Source organism: Camelus ferus, chromosome 6, assembly GCF_009834535.1.
Source record: "Camelus ferus isolate YT-003-E chromosome 6, BCGSAC_Cfer_1.0, whole genome shotgun sequence".
In the NCBI taxonomy this organism is placed as follows: domain Eukaryota; kingdom Metazoa; phylum Chordata; class Mammalia; order Artiodactyla; family Camelidae; genus Camelus; species Camelus ferus.
Window position 1 is genome coordinate 59,648,092 of NC_045701.1, and position 14,112 is coordinate 59,662,203.

Below are 14,112 nucleotides of genomic sequence, written 5' to 3' on the forward strand. Positions count from 1 at the left end.
TTCTTTTTTTTTTCCCCCAATCTAAAAAATATGACAGTAATAGTGGACTGTTTGTATCATGTGGTGGGAGGATGCAGTACTTGGCAACTTATGAAGAAGACATTTTGAAGCAGGGTTGTCAAAATGCCACTCAAAATATCCCCCTTGGGCCTCTTCTTAACCTATATAATACTCTACTCAGATTTACTGTTCAAAAATTGGATTACTGTGAGGTAGTATAAGATTTAGCTTGAGTGTTTCATGTTTATTTAGAAAGACTGTGAAACATATGGAGGTTAAGGGTTAAAATAATGTTAATGGAGTTTTCCAGATACCTCACTTTTATTCTCTTTGTTGGTGTGTAGTATTTCAGCCAGATAAATAAGTAAATCAGAATATCTAAAACCTATTTTAAAAAATAGTGGTAAAGTGTACATAACATAAACTTTACCATTTTAACCATTCTTAAGTACATTCACAGTGTGCCTCCATCACTAGGATTTTTTAATCTTCTCCAACTAAAACTCTATACTGATTTATTTTTTATTTTTTTTAAGGGAAAAGCAACAAGTTACATACAGTCTGTGCTCATTTAAATACTAATATCTCATCCTTTGTCCTCCCATGGCCTCTGGCATCCACCATTCTGTTTTCTGTCTCTATGAATTTGACTGCTCTAGGAGCTTTGTGTCATTGAAATCATACAGTATTTGTTGTTTTGTGATTAGCTTATTTCATTCACTTGGCATAATGTCTTTAAGGTTCATCATGTTTTAGCATGTGTAAAAATTTCTTTCAAGACTGAATAATATTCCGTTGTATGTATACCCTATTCATTAATCTATCGATGGACACATGGTTTACTTTTACCTTTTGGCTATTTTGAATAATGCTGCTACAAACAGGTGTACAAATATCAGTTCAAGTTTCTACTTTCACTACTTTGGTATATATACCCATAAGTGGAGTTGTTGGCTCATATGTCAATTAACAAAAACACTGTAATTAGTAACTATAAGAACTGGTTTTTATTAATAGTTTAGGAAGAAGAGAAACTAATGAGAACTATACCAAGAAAATTGCAGAACTAGAGTTAGAATCAGAAAACATGGACTATATAAAATAATAGAGATTTTTAAAAATTTGATTATGATAAATAAGTAAATCTCAGTATGATGGTGCTGTATGGCTGAATGACATTTTATTTTGTATATTTGTGATCAAATATGGTCTTTTTATTTTAGTTATCCAGTAGTTCTTTCTTTTTAGAAAAATACCTGGATATTTCATTCAGCTTAGTTTTTAGCATAAAATTTCTGTGTGTGTGTGTGTGTGTGTCTAAGTAGATATCACATACACACATTTGGTAAGTAAGTTTGATTCCATTTTAAAGTCTTAAGAGAGTAGGCATTTATATGGCAAAACTTTGCAGAGAGTAATTTCATTAGTGTCCTTCTTTAATTAGGGCTTTCAAGAAAACACTGGTTACCAAAATTGTCAAAGTTGTATAATAAACATAGGAAAATGTGAGGACAGACTGCTTATATATTTGCTGAATTTTACCATTGACATTGAACAGCTATACTCTTTAAGGCTAAATTTGAATTTAATGTTGGATTTGGTTTTTCTTCTTTAAATCATGTGTTTTTGACTCTATGTTAATTATATAATGTGGGTTTCAGTAACGTAATAAATTAAGGGTAATATTTTTAATGTGAGGAATTTAGTTCATCTTTAAAATGATTACAAATAAGTAGTTATAGGAAAGTAGTATTAAAAAGTATCACCTCCCTTCATTTTTCTAACAGGGACAACATATTTCATTAGCACCAATTCAAAAGCTTGAAGAAGTTCTGTATGAATACCAACCACTGCAAATAGAGACGTGTGGACCGCAAGTTCCTGAGCTTGAAATGCTTGGAAGACTTGGGTAAGTGCTCAGAAAATCTCATTGAGGAGCTGATGTTTAGGCTTTGTTGTTATGTTTTTAACTGACACATTAACGTCTTTAGATTTTGAGTTTATAGGACTTTACTCTTTTGTAAAAATTGAATGGTGCTTAATACTAAGTTAATACATTATTTTTTTCTATGGTATTATAAGGTCTTTTGAGATTGAGATTGGATTGTATTAGTTCCCTTTTAAGGCTCTCTTTGGCAGCTGTACTGAAGTAGCTGTTTTCATTCTCAGCTCCCTGTTTTTTTGGGGGGATGGGGAAGTAGGAGCTTAATTTAGTCAGCAATAAGCCAGTGAAAATAGAGTTGAACTCTTTGCCATGAGAAAAAGTAGATTTACTCATTGTCTGCTGTATAAAGTGAAATTATGAGAAATGAGCCACAAAATATATTTTGTCAAATTATATAATGTAGGGCTGGCCTAGTGGCTTAAAAACTGTATTATATGCATTCATTTTGGAAGTGAACCTGGGATTGTGGCTATTATGAGTGATGGAGATTATCACAGTCTGTCTTAGGGGAACAAATGGGTATTTGCATTTGTACAGGCACAGGCTTTGTAGGATGGAGCAAATCATATCTTGATCTGGTGTCTGAGTCTAAAATATTGAATGAAAAGATGATCCAGGAACAGTTGTTTCTTAACAAAATAAAATAGTGTAAAGAAAATAATGTAAAAAGAAAATAATGGATATAATGAAGCCAAGTAATAAAAACAAAAAAAGACCCCCAAAACAAAAATAAAATGGATGAAACAGATAATAAAACCTACATGAATCGTCAAAGCAAAACTGCAACCTTGAACATGGGTGCGTAGCATTTTAGATATGAATATGGAGGCTCCAAGGTCTAATTACTGTTAAAATGATTGATAATTCAGTTTTCTGCTATTTGATAGATCTTAAGATTTTCCTTAGTTTTGTATTCTCTTAAAAGTCCTGAAACCTCCAAGAATGAAGCTGTGGGGAAGTGAAACAGAACCTAAAACCTTCCTTGAGTTTGAGATAACAAATTTATCAAATAATTGGCTTAAGTGCTAAAATTGAAACTTGAAAAGACAGGCAGTATTGAATTTTATGATGTATAAAGTTATGTGATACAGACATCAATTTTTTAATCTCTTACTGGGTTAGCAAGAGCCAGAATTCTTTATCTCTAGAATAAATTTTCTTAAAATCTTTACTTTTAATGTCAGTGAAGACAGAATATTTAAAATAGTACTCCTCTGTTACAGTTGCCTTTTCCAATAATTTTGTCATCAAAATTACATTTGAAAGATTATGAAAATGGCTGTGAATAATAATAACACAATAGTAAACTGTATAGCAGTTAGTACAAAGGATAGGAAGAGGGAAAAAAACTTTGCTGTTGTAATATTCTTACTCTATACATGAAGTGGTATAATAGTGTTTGGATATGTTTAATATAAACCCTACAGCAACAACTAAAAATGTAGAATAAAGAGGGATAGTCAATAAGCCAATAGCAGAGAAAGTAATGAGATCATTAAAAATCTATTAATGAGATCTATTAATGAGAAGGAGGACAGGAAAAGAGAGAGGCAAAAAATAAAGAAATGGAATAATTAGGAGACAAATATGGTGGTAGATTTGATCTTAACTATATCAGTAATTACATTGAATGTGAAACCAGCACTATCCAATAAAGCTTTTAGAAATGTGTTCTGTGTCTCTGCTGTCCAGTGTAGTAGCCACCAGTTGCATGTTTCTACTGAGTACTTGAATGTGCCCGGTGCAATTGAAAAACTGAGTTTTAAATTTTATTCAGTTTAACTTAAATAACCATGTATGATTAATGGGTGCCGTATTTGCTAGCACAGGTCTACATACGCCAAATAAATTGAATTAAGAAGATTGAATTAAGAAGAGCAAGATTTACTATATGTTTTCTACAGTCATCTGGCATTATATATAAACATATACTTTCTATAAGCTTTAAAAGTTTCTTTGAAATCTTGGATCTATAATTTGTTGTTTTTTTTTTATAAATAGCTCATCCAGTATCTCTTCGCAGATTCATTCTGCCCCATTTTCTCTGTGTTTTCATTCTGAGACTCTGACTTAACATATATAAGACCTTCTGATGTTTTATAGTTCTTGGATGCTCTTTTTTGTGTTTTTCAATCTTTTCTTGAATTTGTATTTCAAAAGTTTGGGTAATTCCTCTTGTCCTATCCTCAAAGTTCACTTAGTCTTCTTCAGTGTCCCTTCTGCTGATAAGCCCATCACAGGAATGCTTTGATACTGCAGTGTAGGTTTCTAGCATTTTCACTTCACTTTTTCCTGTAATTTCCATCTCTTTGCTGAAATTCCTTATCTATTTGTACATATTATCCATTTTTTTCACTAAATCCTTTAGCTTATTAATCATGTTATTTTCAAGTGCCTCTTTGTTGGTTCCAGCATCTCTAGGTCTAGTTCTATTGACTATTTTATGTCTTGATGATAGATTTGTTTTTCTTTCTTTCTTGTGAATATTGGACATTCTGTGCAACAGAACAGTAGAAACTGAGATTATTAATATTTATGGCCAGAAATATTTATGCCCCTTTTCCTGTCAGGCCATTAGTAGGGAGTTGAGTATTTAGTCTGTAGTTTGATCTCAGTTTGGATTTTGTTGTTGCTTAAGTTACCATTAGTATATCACAGGCATCAAATTCTTCCAGCCATGATCTGCTGCCACTTTGTGCACAGTATGAGGCCTGGAGTGCTGGAGAGATTTTCTCTGTCTTCTTGCTCCACCCTCAGCTTTCAGCAGACTCTGACTCTGTAAGTTTGAGCCATAGAAGGGGTTCTCTCTCTTAGTGTCCCTTCTCAGCAAGAGACTCCTCTTGCTTTTTCCTTGGGAAAAGTGTTGTGGTGGGAGCAAGGGAATCTTCTTAGTTCTTCTTTTCTGATTTTAGTCTTCGGGGGTCCTTTGTGTCAGAGCCTCAGAATGGTGCTTTCTCATTGTACCTTTCTCTTACTCAGAGGCAAACAACTTCTGTCTCTTACTTCATGATGCAGGTGAGTTTGCTATTCCTCTTCCAACCCTACAGCCGAGCTCTGTCTTGTGTTGGTGGGGGATAGGAGGTCTTGGATACAGGACAGTTTCCTGCCTCTCCTTCAGCCTCTGCTTTGTCAGTATGTTAGTTTAGGTAAGAGTGGGTTTTCTGCCTTTCCTCAGTGGTTGAAGACTTGTCTGTCTCACTGCAGGATCAGGGAGGGTGGCAGTAGGTGTTCTACTCCTCCTCTATGACACCCAAATTTTGCTCTTCCCCAGCATCTGAGTCCTGGCTGGTTTTTTAAATAGTTCTTATCCTCTTGTATGTTCATTTTTTGTTGATTTTTGTTAGGTCTCTTCAATGGAATATCCTCTTCTTTTTCCTTTTTTAATCTGCTGTGGTGGTGGTGCTGCTGTATATATCTTTGTGAATATTCAGCTAAACTTGTTAGAATTCTGTGTGAAACAGATGTAGCTCTATTGACTGTTTTTTCCTTCCTTTTTTGAGTAAACATTTTAAATAGGATAAGCTTTGGCAACACTTCTGATTGTTTGGAGCCCTTTTTGGTTTCCTTCTGTCTTTACCATTATGGTTTGAATTTTAAAATGTATGGTAACTGCACTTTAGATAAGGTATAATCATAGTGTTTGTACTTTCCCAAGTGTTTCATACGTAAAATCTTATTTGAATGTAAATAAAGGACACTGGATCATGGTTTGATTTTGTTTTGTTTTAGTGGTTTGGGGGTGAGGTGGGGGCTTTCATTAAGTACTGACAAATTTAGAGTATGGTTAGTTCTACAATACTGGAAGTATATTTTTGTTTCTTTCAACAAAGACTGTTAACATATATTCTGTATCCACAACAGTTAAGAAGACAAATTGTTCTGATTATAAGTAAACATGTATACATTTCAAGCGGTAAACCTTGACTGTAAATTTCTTTCAGCCATCTGTGGCTAAGGATTTCCAGATCATTAGTATTGATGTCGGAATTGCTGTAAAAAATTGACTTTTTCTTGATGTAGAAGTATCTCCCAAAATAGAATGTATCTCACACCTTCTTTCTCCTCAGTCTTCTATCTTAAGAAAGGGATTGAATTCCATACAGTTTTTTGTTTTTGGAGCCAGAATTAGCTCAGGTGGTCTCTTTGGTGATATGTTATAACCTCATACTTAAAACAGTTGCCAAAATGAATCCTAAATTGATTTCTTATTTTACTAGTTCATTTTCTTTTCTGGGATTATTATTTGAAGATGCATGCATTCTTCCTTTTTTATTACTCTAGATTTAATAGTTTTTTTTACATAATCTAATTTTTAGAAACATTTAGAGAGAAACTGAAGAAGTTACTCTGTGAAGTGACTTTTGAAAGAATAATTTGGTATCTACAAAGGTGCTGCTCTTAAGGTACAAGGAATAGAACTTGCATTGACTTGAGGTGTAATACTTATACATCTGTTCTAAGAGTTGTCAATATCTTTGTTAAAAGATTGCATCTAATAAGCCCCAGTTATTCCTTTACAACGGACTCTCTCCCTTCCCATAAAACTCTGGCTTCTACTCTTCTCTTTTTTTTCCTGCTTAGAAAAGATTTCTATTTTATATTATGTTATTCTACAGAGGAAACAAATTCAATTTTCTCTAGAGGCAAATAGGGAATGAATTAACTATCTCATTTCCATTTTCCTGTATCTGCTTTGAAATCTGTATGACATAATGAAGTTAAGAATAGCACACTTTGTAGCTCTTTGTTGGTACAAAACTATGGATGCAGGCACTTTCAAAATAATTTTAATTATATATATTTTTGGAGTTTATGGCATAAGATCGTGGGATCATTGTATCTCCAATGCCTCATGTTTAACATTTTTGTCCTCATGAGATAAAGGACGAAATTGGAAGTACACTGCCATGAGATTTTAGGTGGTTTTTACTGAGATCTTTTATAAAGTTAGTTAAACTTGAGAAGCAGATGAAGAATAAATGAGAATTTCTCATTCAAGAGGGTATTATGAATATACAATTGTAATTGAAATTGCACTGGTAGTACTCTTCTGGTTTGCTCAAGGCAATATGTAAACATGTTTTATTAATTCTTTGCCAGTGGGAGCAAGCATTGGAAAAATTTAACTGCTAATTGAAATTCCCCAGACTGCAGCTTTAGTGGTTAATTTAGTAAAGTCGCATTGATTGGCATTGTGAGACTGTCTTTTTAATAATCAACTGACTTTCTAGTTAATATTTTACTACCTTCCACCCAAAGAAGAGTTTTTCCCTTAACGGATATAAATTATAAGCATTTATCAATTTTATTAATCAGTCTCAAATTATTTAGTGAGGTATTGTTACTATTTTAAATACATACATGATTATGTAATATGAGTTATTCATTCATGAACCTATTATAGAAATAAGGGAAAACTGTTGTTTTATAAGATAAACTATAATCTTTAGTAAGATGTGCGTTTTTCAGTTACCCTTATTTGTGAATTTAAATGAAGCCATTTGCTGCCAAATTTCTGTAGAATAAAATTTTAATCTTCATTTCCTGTAGAACACTTTTGTAGTCCCTATCACCCCCTGGATACAACCAAACACCACTCTTTTTGGCATTTCATTTGGAATTGCTTCAGACTAAAAAATTGGTGAGGAAAGAGTGGACGTTTAGATTTTATTGAGTTTTCATATGTCTCAAACATTTCTTGGAAATTAATTTTTATTTTATCATACTTGTGACGCTATTGTTATAAAGTTGTTTTCATTATTCTTTCTAACCTGTTCTTGCTTAAAAATACTTTTGTTTTGAATCTAGCTGTTTAACTGATAATTTTAATTGTTCTTTTAGGTGACTATCTAGAAGTCAATCATTTGAACAAACACTTTTTCTTTCTTTTAAATACTCTCTGACTTTACTTTCATATTTTATTGCATTTGACTGGAATTTTCTTGACGTGATGTTATACAATTTTGATAACTGCGGTTTCTTCTATCTGATTTTTTTTTTGAGTGCTTTAAGTGTTTCATCATTAAGTATCATTTTGGTTGGTTAAGTGATTTTTTTTCTTTATTATGTTGAAGTATTTTTTAAAAATCATGCCGCAGAATTTCTGTTTTTTTTGGTAAGAATCTCCACCTACTAACTTATACATGAATTGTGGAAGAATGGAGAAAAGGTGTTTGTTTTATGTTTGTTTTGTTTTTGATCCTGGCTATCTAAGTTTATATATTTAGAAAAATTCTCAAGGACACCAGAAAATCATGTAATATGGGAAAATACAAATTCACAAAAGATTGCAATATGTATGAGTATGTAATATATGATATATACTTTGTCATAATTATCAAAGTGTTACTAAATTAACTCTTTTTTCTGGCTGTGACAGCAAAATGTCTTTAATATCTGTTTTTGTTGGCATTTGAATTAGAAATCAGCTCACACGTCTATCATGAACCTTTGCGCTTTAAGTTTTAGTCTGGCACTAGTCCTGTAAGTTTTAAATCTTTTTATGCAATCTTGGAAAGAATATGTTTCTACTTGAAGCAGTTGTCAAACAAGCTTCTTTCATCGACAGTCAGACACAGGGCAGCTGAATGAGGCTGTTTAGTCTGGAGTAAATGCTCACGAGATTACAAGGTCACTGAGGAAATGTAATTATACAGTTGATTCCAGGATAGTCTTTTGTAGTAAGGTCTTTAAGACTATTAAATCATAATATTAATTAGAAAATACATATATTCCAAAATTAATCTCAGAAAAGCAGCATTAAATAAATGAAATTATTTAGTTTAATAATACAATTATAACTATAAATTACTACAATAGAATATAGTTTTAATTCAGATTTCTACAGGACTCTAAAAAAAGAAGTTCAATTTCTTATTAGAATTTACTCAGTTCCTCCCAAATCACTATAAAATTAATCAACCCTGTATATCTGTATATAATTTTCTCCGTTGGGAAATGAAACCTCATAGTATTTAGCTCATGTTAACTGAGAAAACAATTGATTATTTAGCAATTTTTAAACTTTTGTTCATTTGATTATTACTCATTCTATTATGAAGCACCTCCTGTGTGCCAGTTACTTTTCTAGGTACCAAAAAAACAGTGAGCAAAACAGAGAGAATACCTACTGTCATGAAGCTTACATTCTACAGGGATGAAACCAAAAATATAAATACACTAATGAATTTGTTAGATGACAATATTTTGAAGACAAATGCAGCAGGATAAAGGGGTATGTAGTGATTGGAGTAGAGTGCTATTTTTACATAGGTAGGAGTGGAATATTTTTTGTAGGATGATATTTGAACATACATAAATTAAGCAAAGAAGCTAATCATGTAATATTATGGGCAGAGGCAGACAAAATTGTAAGCACAAAGGCCTTGTGGGAGTGAGGAAAAGAAAGAAGGCCACTGTCTGGAGCAGAATGAAGTGAGGAATAGTAGGAGATGACGTCAGAGTGGTAGCAGGTTTTTATGTAAGAAGGCAGGCTGAACCCAGTTAGATCATGTAGGGTATTTTGTGGTTTTTTTGAGATGATAGTCAAGACTTGGGCTTTTACTTTGAAGAAGATGATAAGTTATTGAATTTTAAACAAAGGTGTGTCCAATGATTTACATTTACAAAAGTCTGTTATAGGAGAGTCGATGGTGGGTGAAAGCAAGAAAACTTGCAGCTCTCCTGGTTAAGATGGTAGTGGCTTATATACTAAGTTGGTTAACAATATAGTTGCTGCGAAGCTGGTCAGATTATGAATATAATTTTGATAGTGTAAAATAGAGAATTTTTGATGGATTGGATGTGGAATGGTATGAGGAACAAAGTTGCCGTTTAAATGTGATGAGGGAGACTAGGGGGAGGGGCTCTTTGAGGCAGGACAGCTGTGCCACTTGCTTTAAATTCTGTTATTTATCAAGTGTTTTTTAAAAATATGTTTCTAGAGAGGCTACAAGAACTGGGAAAAAACCTTAACAACTCTCCTTTTTCACAGGAGAGTGAACTTTCATGAGTTCTACAGGAGAGGCCAAAGGAGAAAACTCTTGTGTTCATAATCATTTCTCTGGTTAGTGCAAAGCTCGGACTAGATTCTTAGTCTTTCAGGATACTTTTTCCTCTGCCTTGACATATACAGAGCTTTCAAAATCTGCATGAGCTTTTTTCGCTCATTCAGCAAAAGCTATATGCTTTTAGGTTATTTTAGTTTCAGGTAGTATATTTAAGGGCAGTGAATTAAAATTATGTACAACTTTGCTTACTTATAGTCTCAAAAAAGGAAAACGAAATTACTCTGCTCGAATATGAGCTAAGTTTTCAATCCCCATTTTTTACCCCATGAGGAAAATAGGATTGAGTTGGGCGTAGTTACTCACAAGCTTTTGGGTTAGAGCTTTGTTACAAGTGATCTGCTAGCAAGAGTGTTGCAAGGGTGGGGTGGTAGGAATGGTGCATCCCAGGTGCAGGCAATAAGGATTGCATTATCTGGAGAGAATTTTAAAAAATGATAAAACCAATTAAAAGTCAGTCTATTTTTTTTATCACCATGTACTAGCAGTTCTAAACAATGTTGGTTTTCAAATATTCTTTCCTGAAAAAATCTTTTGTTGGTCCAAGTTCTAAATAATTGCTGTTATTATTTTTGAACTTCATAGTATATAAGTAAGCTTCTGATGAGCATCTTTATTTTTTGTTCTTGAATAATACTGTATTGTACACAGAAATCCTGGAGAGCTTCCAGGTTTATAGTCAGCCTCAAACCCTTCTCTCTCCCAACCCCAATGAACTCAGCTACATTTAGCCTCACTTAGAGTTAAGTTAGTAAGATCTCAGAATCTTTCTAGCTCCTTTCTGGCAAAATTTCTCTTTCCATCTCCTCGGTATTACTAAATATTTCTGAGTTTAAGCTGTAGATTTGAAATAAACGCTGATTATCTAGTGATTGAAGAGATGATGAAATAGAATTTAAGTTCTTGGAACATTTATTTGTGTTTAAAGCTTTTTGAATAGGGGTAGCCTGAAAGTTTCTAGGAAAAAATCCTAAAGAAACAAACAGTATTGCAACTTACGGAATTTATTGTGAAATAGCTATTTTATGAAACTATAAATACAGCTAATTTTTATCATTAAGATATTTCCTAGCTGTTTGGATATCTATTGCTTAAAGAAAGAAACTTGAAATTAAAATTAACAAAAATATTCTTTAATTTATTATGAACAAGGATAAATGGAATAATCTGGCTTTATTACCTATTAAACATAAATATGCAAAGAAGATCAATTTTAATGTATTCAGTGAAAAATTTGCAGAAGTAAAAGCTCAAAACAAACTATAATATGACAGTCTGTTATATACTTATATTTTACTGTTTTCAAAAATTAAATTAATATAATTAATGCATATTTTAATTTGTTACTTTCCCTTTTTGTTATGTAAATTTTATTTTAATTTTACATTAAAAATTTCTAGTGGCATAATTATGTGTACAAAGTCCAAAAATAGAAAAATCTCACTGTGTTTTTCCAGCATTGTTATTGTTTTTCTTTTCATGATTATTACAGAAAATAATTTTCTTGTATAAAGGAGCATGTGTGATAAACAATGATCTGCTTTGACTGTCCAATATGCTAGGTGTGCAACTGTCTGTAAGAGTTGCCCCTGAGGATGGGATCCTGGGTCATGTTTCTGTAACACCAAATCTTATCAGTTTAGTCATAAAATTAAGTTCTGTGTCATACTTGGTCATACTTCTTTCAGAAGAATATGGAGACTTAGATTTGAAAAAAGTAAGAGCAACAGAAATAAAGTACTGGTTAGAAATTAGATCCTGCCTAGATTAAAAGAATTGTGATTGTTGGATCTGGAAAACAAATGGCTGTGCTTTGAAAGAGCAGAATGAATACAGTGGGATAGTCATTTTTTTTTTAGTTTATGAAACCTTTTTGAAGAGAATACAATTTTTGAAAAGAAAAATAGCAATAAGGTGGTAAAATGTGGATTAGATGACCAGCCAGCATTGACTCTTCCTGATGAAACATTTCAGTGTGGGAGAAGATGCTGATTGGTTTTATGTAGCTATGATATTTGACTGAAAGCAAGATGCTATTTCAGGTTATTTTTCAAAGCTTATTGCCTTTATTGGAATCTACATGCCTCAAGATAAATTTTTGACTCTGCCAGCTTCTCCGACTTAGTTTTTGTTGTACTATGTATCTGTATATTTCTAAATCATACAGTTATACTGCAGTTTCTTGATTTTCAATTTTTGACCTGCCTCTTGACAGTATTTCTTGGAACTCTATGGTCACTTTTCCAAGAAACCACCATTCTTCCTGAGGAAGACTTAGTTGTTACCTTTGTTCTCTCATTTGCTTGAAGTTAACATGTATAGCTTCATGGTGGTTCTGCCACTTCCATCTGTTTGTTGAGCTTGCCTACTGGTCTTGGTGGTTTTTATTTATTTATTATAGATAATTTATCCAGTATCATCTTAACTCTCGAAGTTTAAAAATGATATATTTAAAGGCTATATTATTAATGTTTTCAGATTGTGGATTATGTCCAATATTTTTAAAAATATAGTAAAACAAAATAAATTAGACAAGGGCATTGTATATAGTAAATGTAAGTATTGTTTATGAAACTCTTGTTTCAGTTATATTTGCATATGTCTAACATTTTTATTAAGTTCTGATGTAAAGAATATTTACTAATTATTGTAAGAAAAGTTTAAGAAATGTTGCTTTAGACACAGAACACACAATAGTAGAAGTTACTGCTCAAATAGTTTCTAAAGTCTAGAAAACAATACTTTTGAGGCTAAGGGAAATTATGTGTGGACATAAGGGTATAGCCTCTGCTTTTCTTCTATCATGAAGCTCTGAAATTTCATTCGTTTCTAAACCTCTTTTTTTTTTATAGGATAAATAGTCATCCCCATTTATCATCGAGGTCTAATGGACCCTTTTTATTTTTTTAAATTTTATGTTATTTTATGAATCATTTGCAGATGTAAGAATAAATGAATAGTGGGAAGAACTTTACTAGAAAATTTAGTAGAGATTTAGACATAGCACAATCAAATTTTTATTCCACGTGTTCTTGGTTTAGAAAGTATATACACCCAAAATTGACAACATCCTTTGAGTGCAACTAACCACTGATCAATGGTCATGCAGGAACTTGGAACATATCCATCTTGTAAATACTGAGTGCAGATTTCATACACATCTGTTAGATGATAGCTTATCACTGTTTCTGGCTCTGTTTGCATTTGTATCATCAAAATGCAAATACATCAATAATAATTTCAAGTGTATTATTTTTTGTATTTGCATAGTCAAAATTAAATACTTTTGAAAACTTTGATGCCTTGTAAGTTTTTTCTATATATATTTTTTATTGAAGTATAGTAAGTTTACAATGTTGTGTCAATTTCTGGTGTGATGCCTTGTAATTTGATTGAAGACAGGAACACTATCTCTTTTACATCCCCTTTGGCCTGTAATTATAAAAGGTTCTCATTTTTAGATTTATAAACACCAGTTAGAATGCATAATTGGTCAGTTAGAATGACCAGTTATTCATTTGTACAGCATCTCCTTTCTTCCACATATCTTTGTATATGCATCTGACTCCAGTATTTATACAAAAATATATACCTTTGTATATGCACTTGACTATAGTAGTTATATAATTATAGCAAGTTCTATAAGAGTGATGGTACACAAACATCATAAAAATTTTAAAAACGTTGATGAATTATTTTAGCAAAATGGATAGTCAGAGTTCTTATTCCATATTATTATGGAGTGAAATCCATTCTGTTTAATGATTGGCTGGATGAGAAGATAATATTTCCTTTTAGTCCTTAAAAATATACACTTGGATGACTGCAATTGGGAACCAGGGATTTGTTTTGAGTTGATGAAAATTTTCTAAAATTGTATTGTGTAGATGATTGAACAGCCCTGTAAACTTACTAAAAATCATTGAATTGTACCCATATACACTTGTATATGGGTAACTCACTGATTTTTTGAGTTTGAGAAAATTCATCTCAGGTAACGTCATATCCTCCTAAGAGATGGTACAAAAAATAAAGATGCAATAATTTGGGCACTATGGTAAGGAAACAGAGTTGATAGAGTAGTTTTGACTTATTTAATTA

At 32.2% G+C, this 14,112-nt stretch overlaps 1 protein-coding gene across 1 annotated transcript in view; it reads left to right on the forward strand.

The window, feature by feature from the left end:
• MNAT1 (MNAT1 component of CDK activating kinase) overlaps positions 1-14,112 on the forward strand; it is a 167,865-nt gene that overhangs the window by 93,828 nt on the left and 59,925 nt on the right. The window contains exon 7 of the mRNA XM_006185722.3: positions 1,788-1,909. Within this exon, the coding sequence (XP_006185784.1) occupies positions 1,788-1,909 (122 nt within the window). The remainder of the gene's footprint in view (positions 1-1,787; positions 1,910-14,112) is intronic.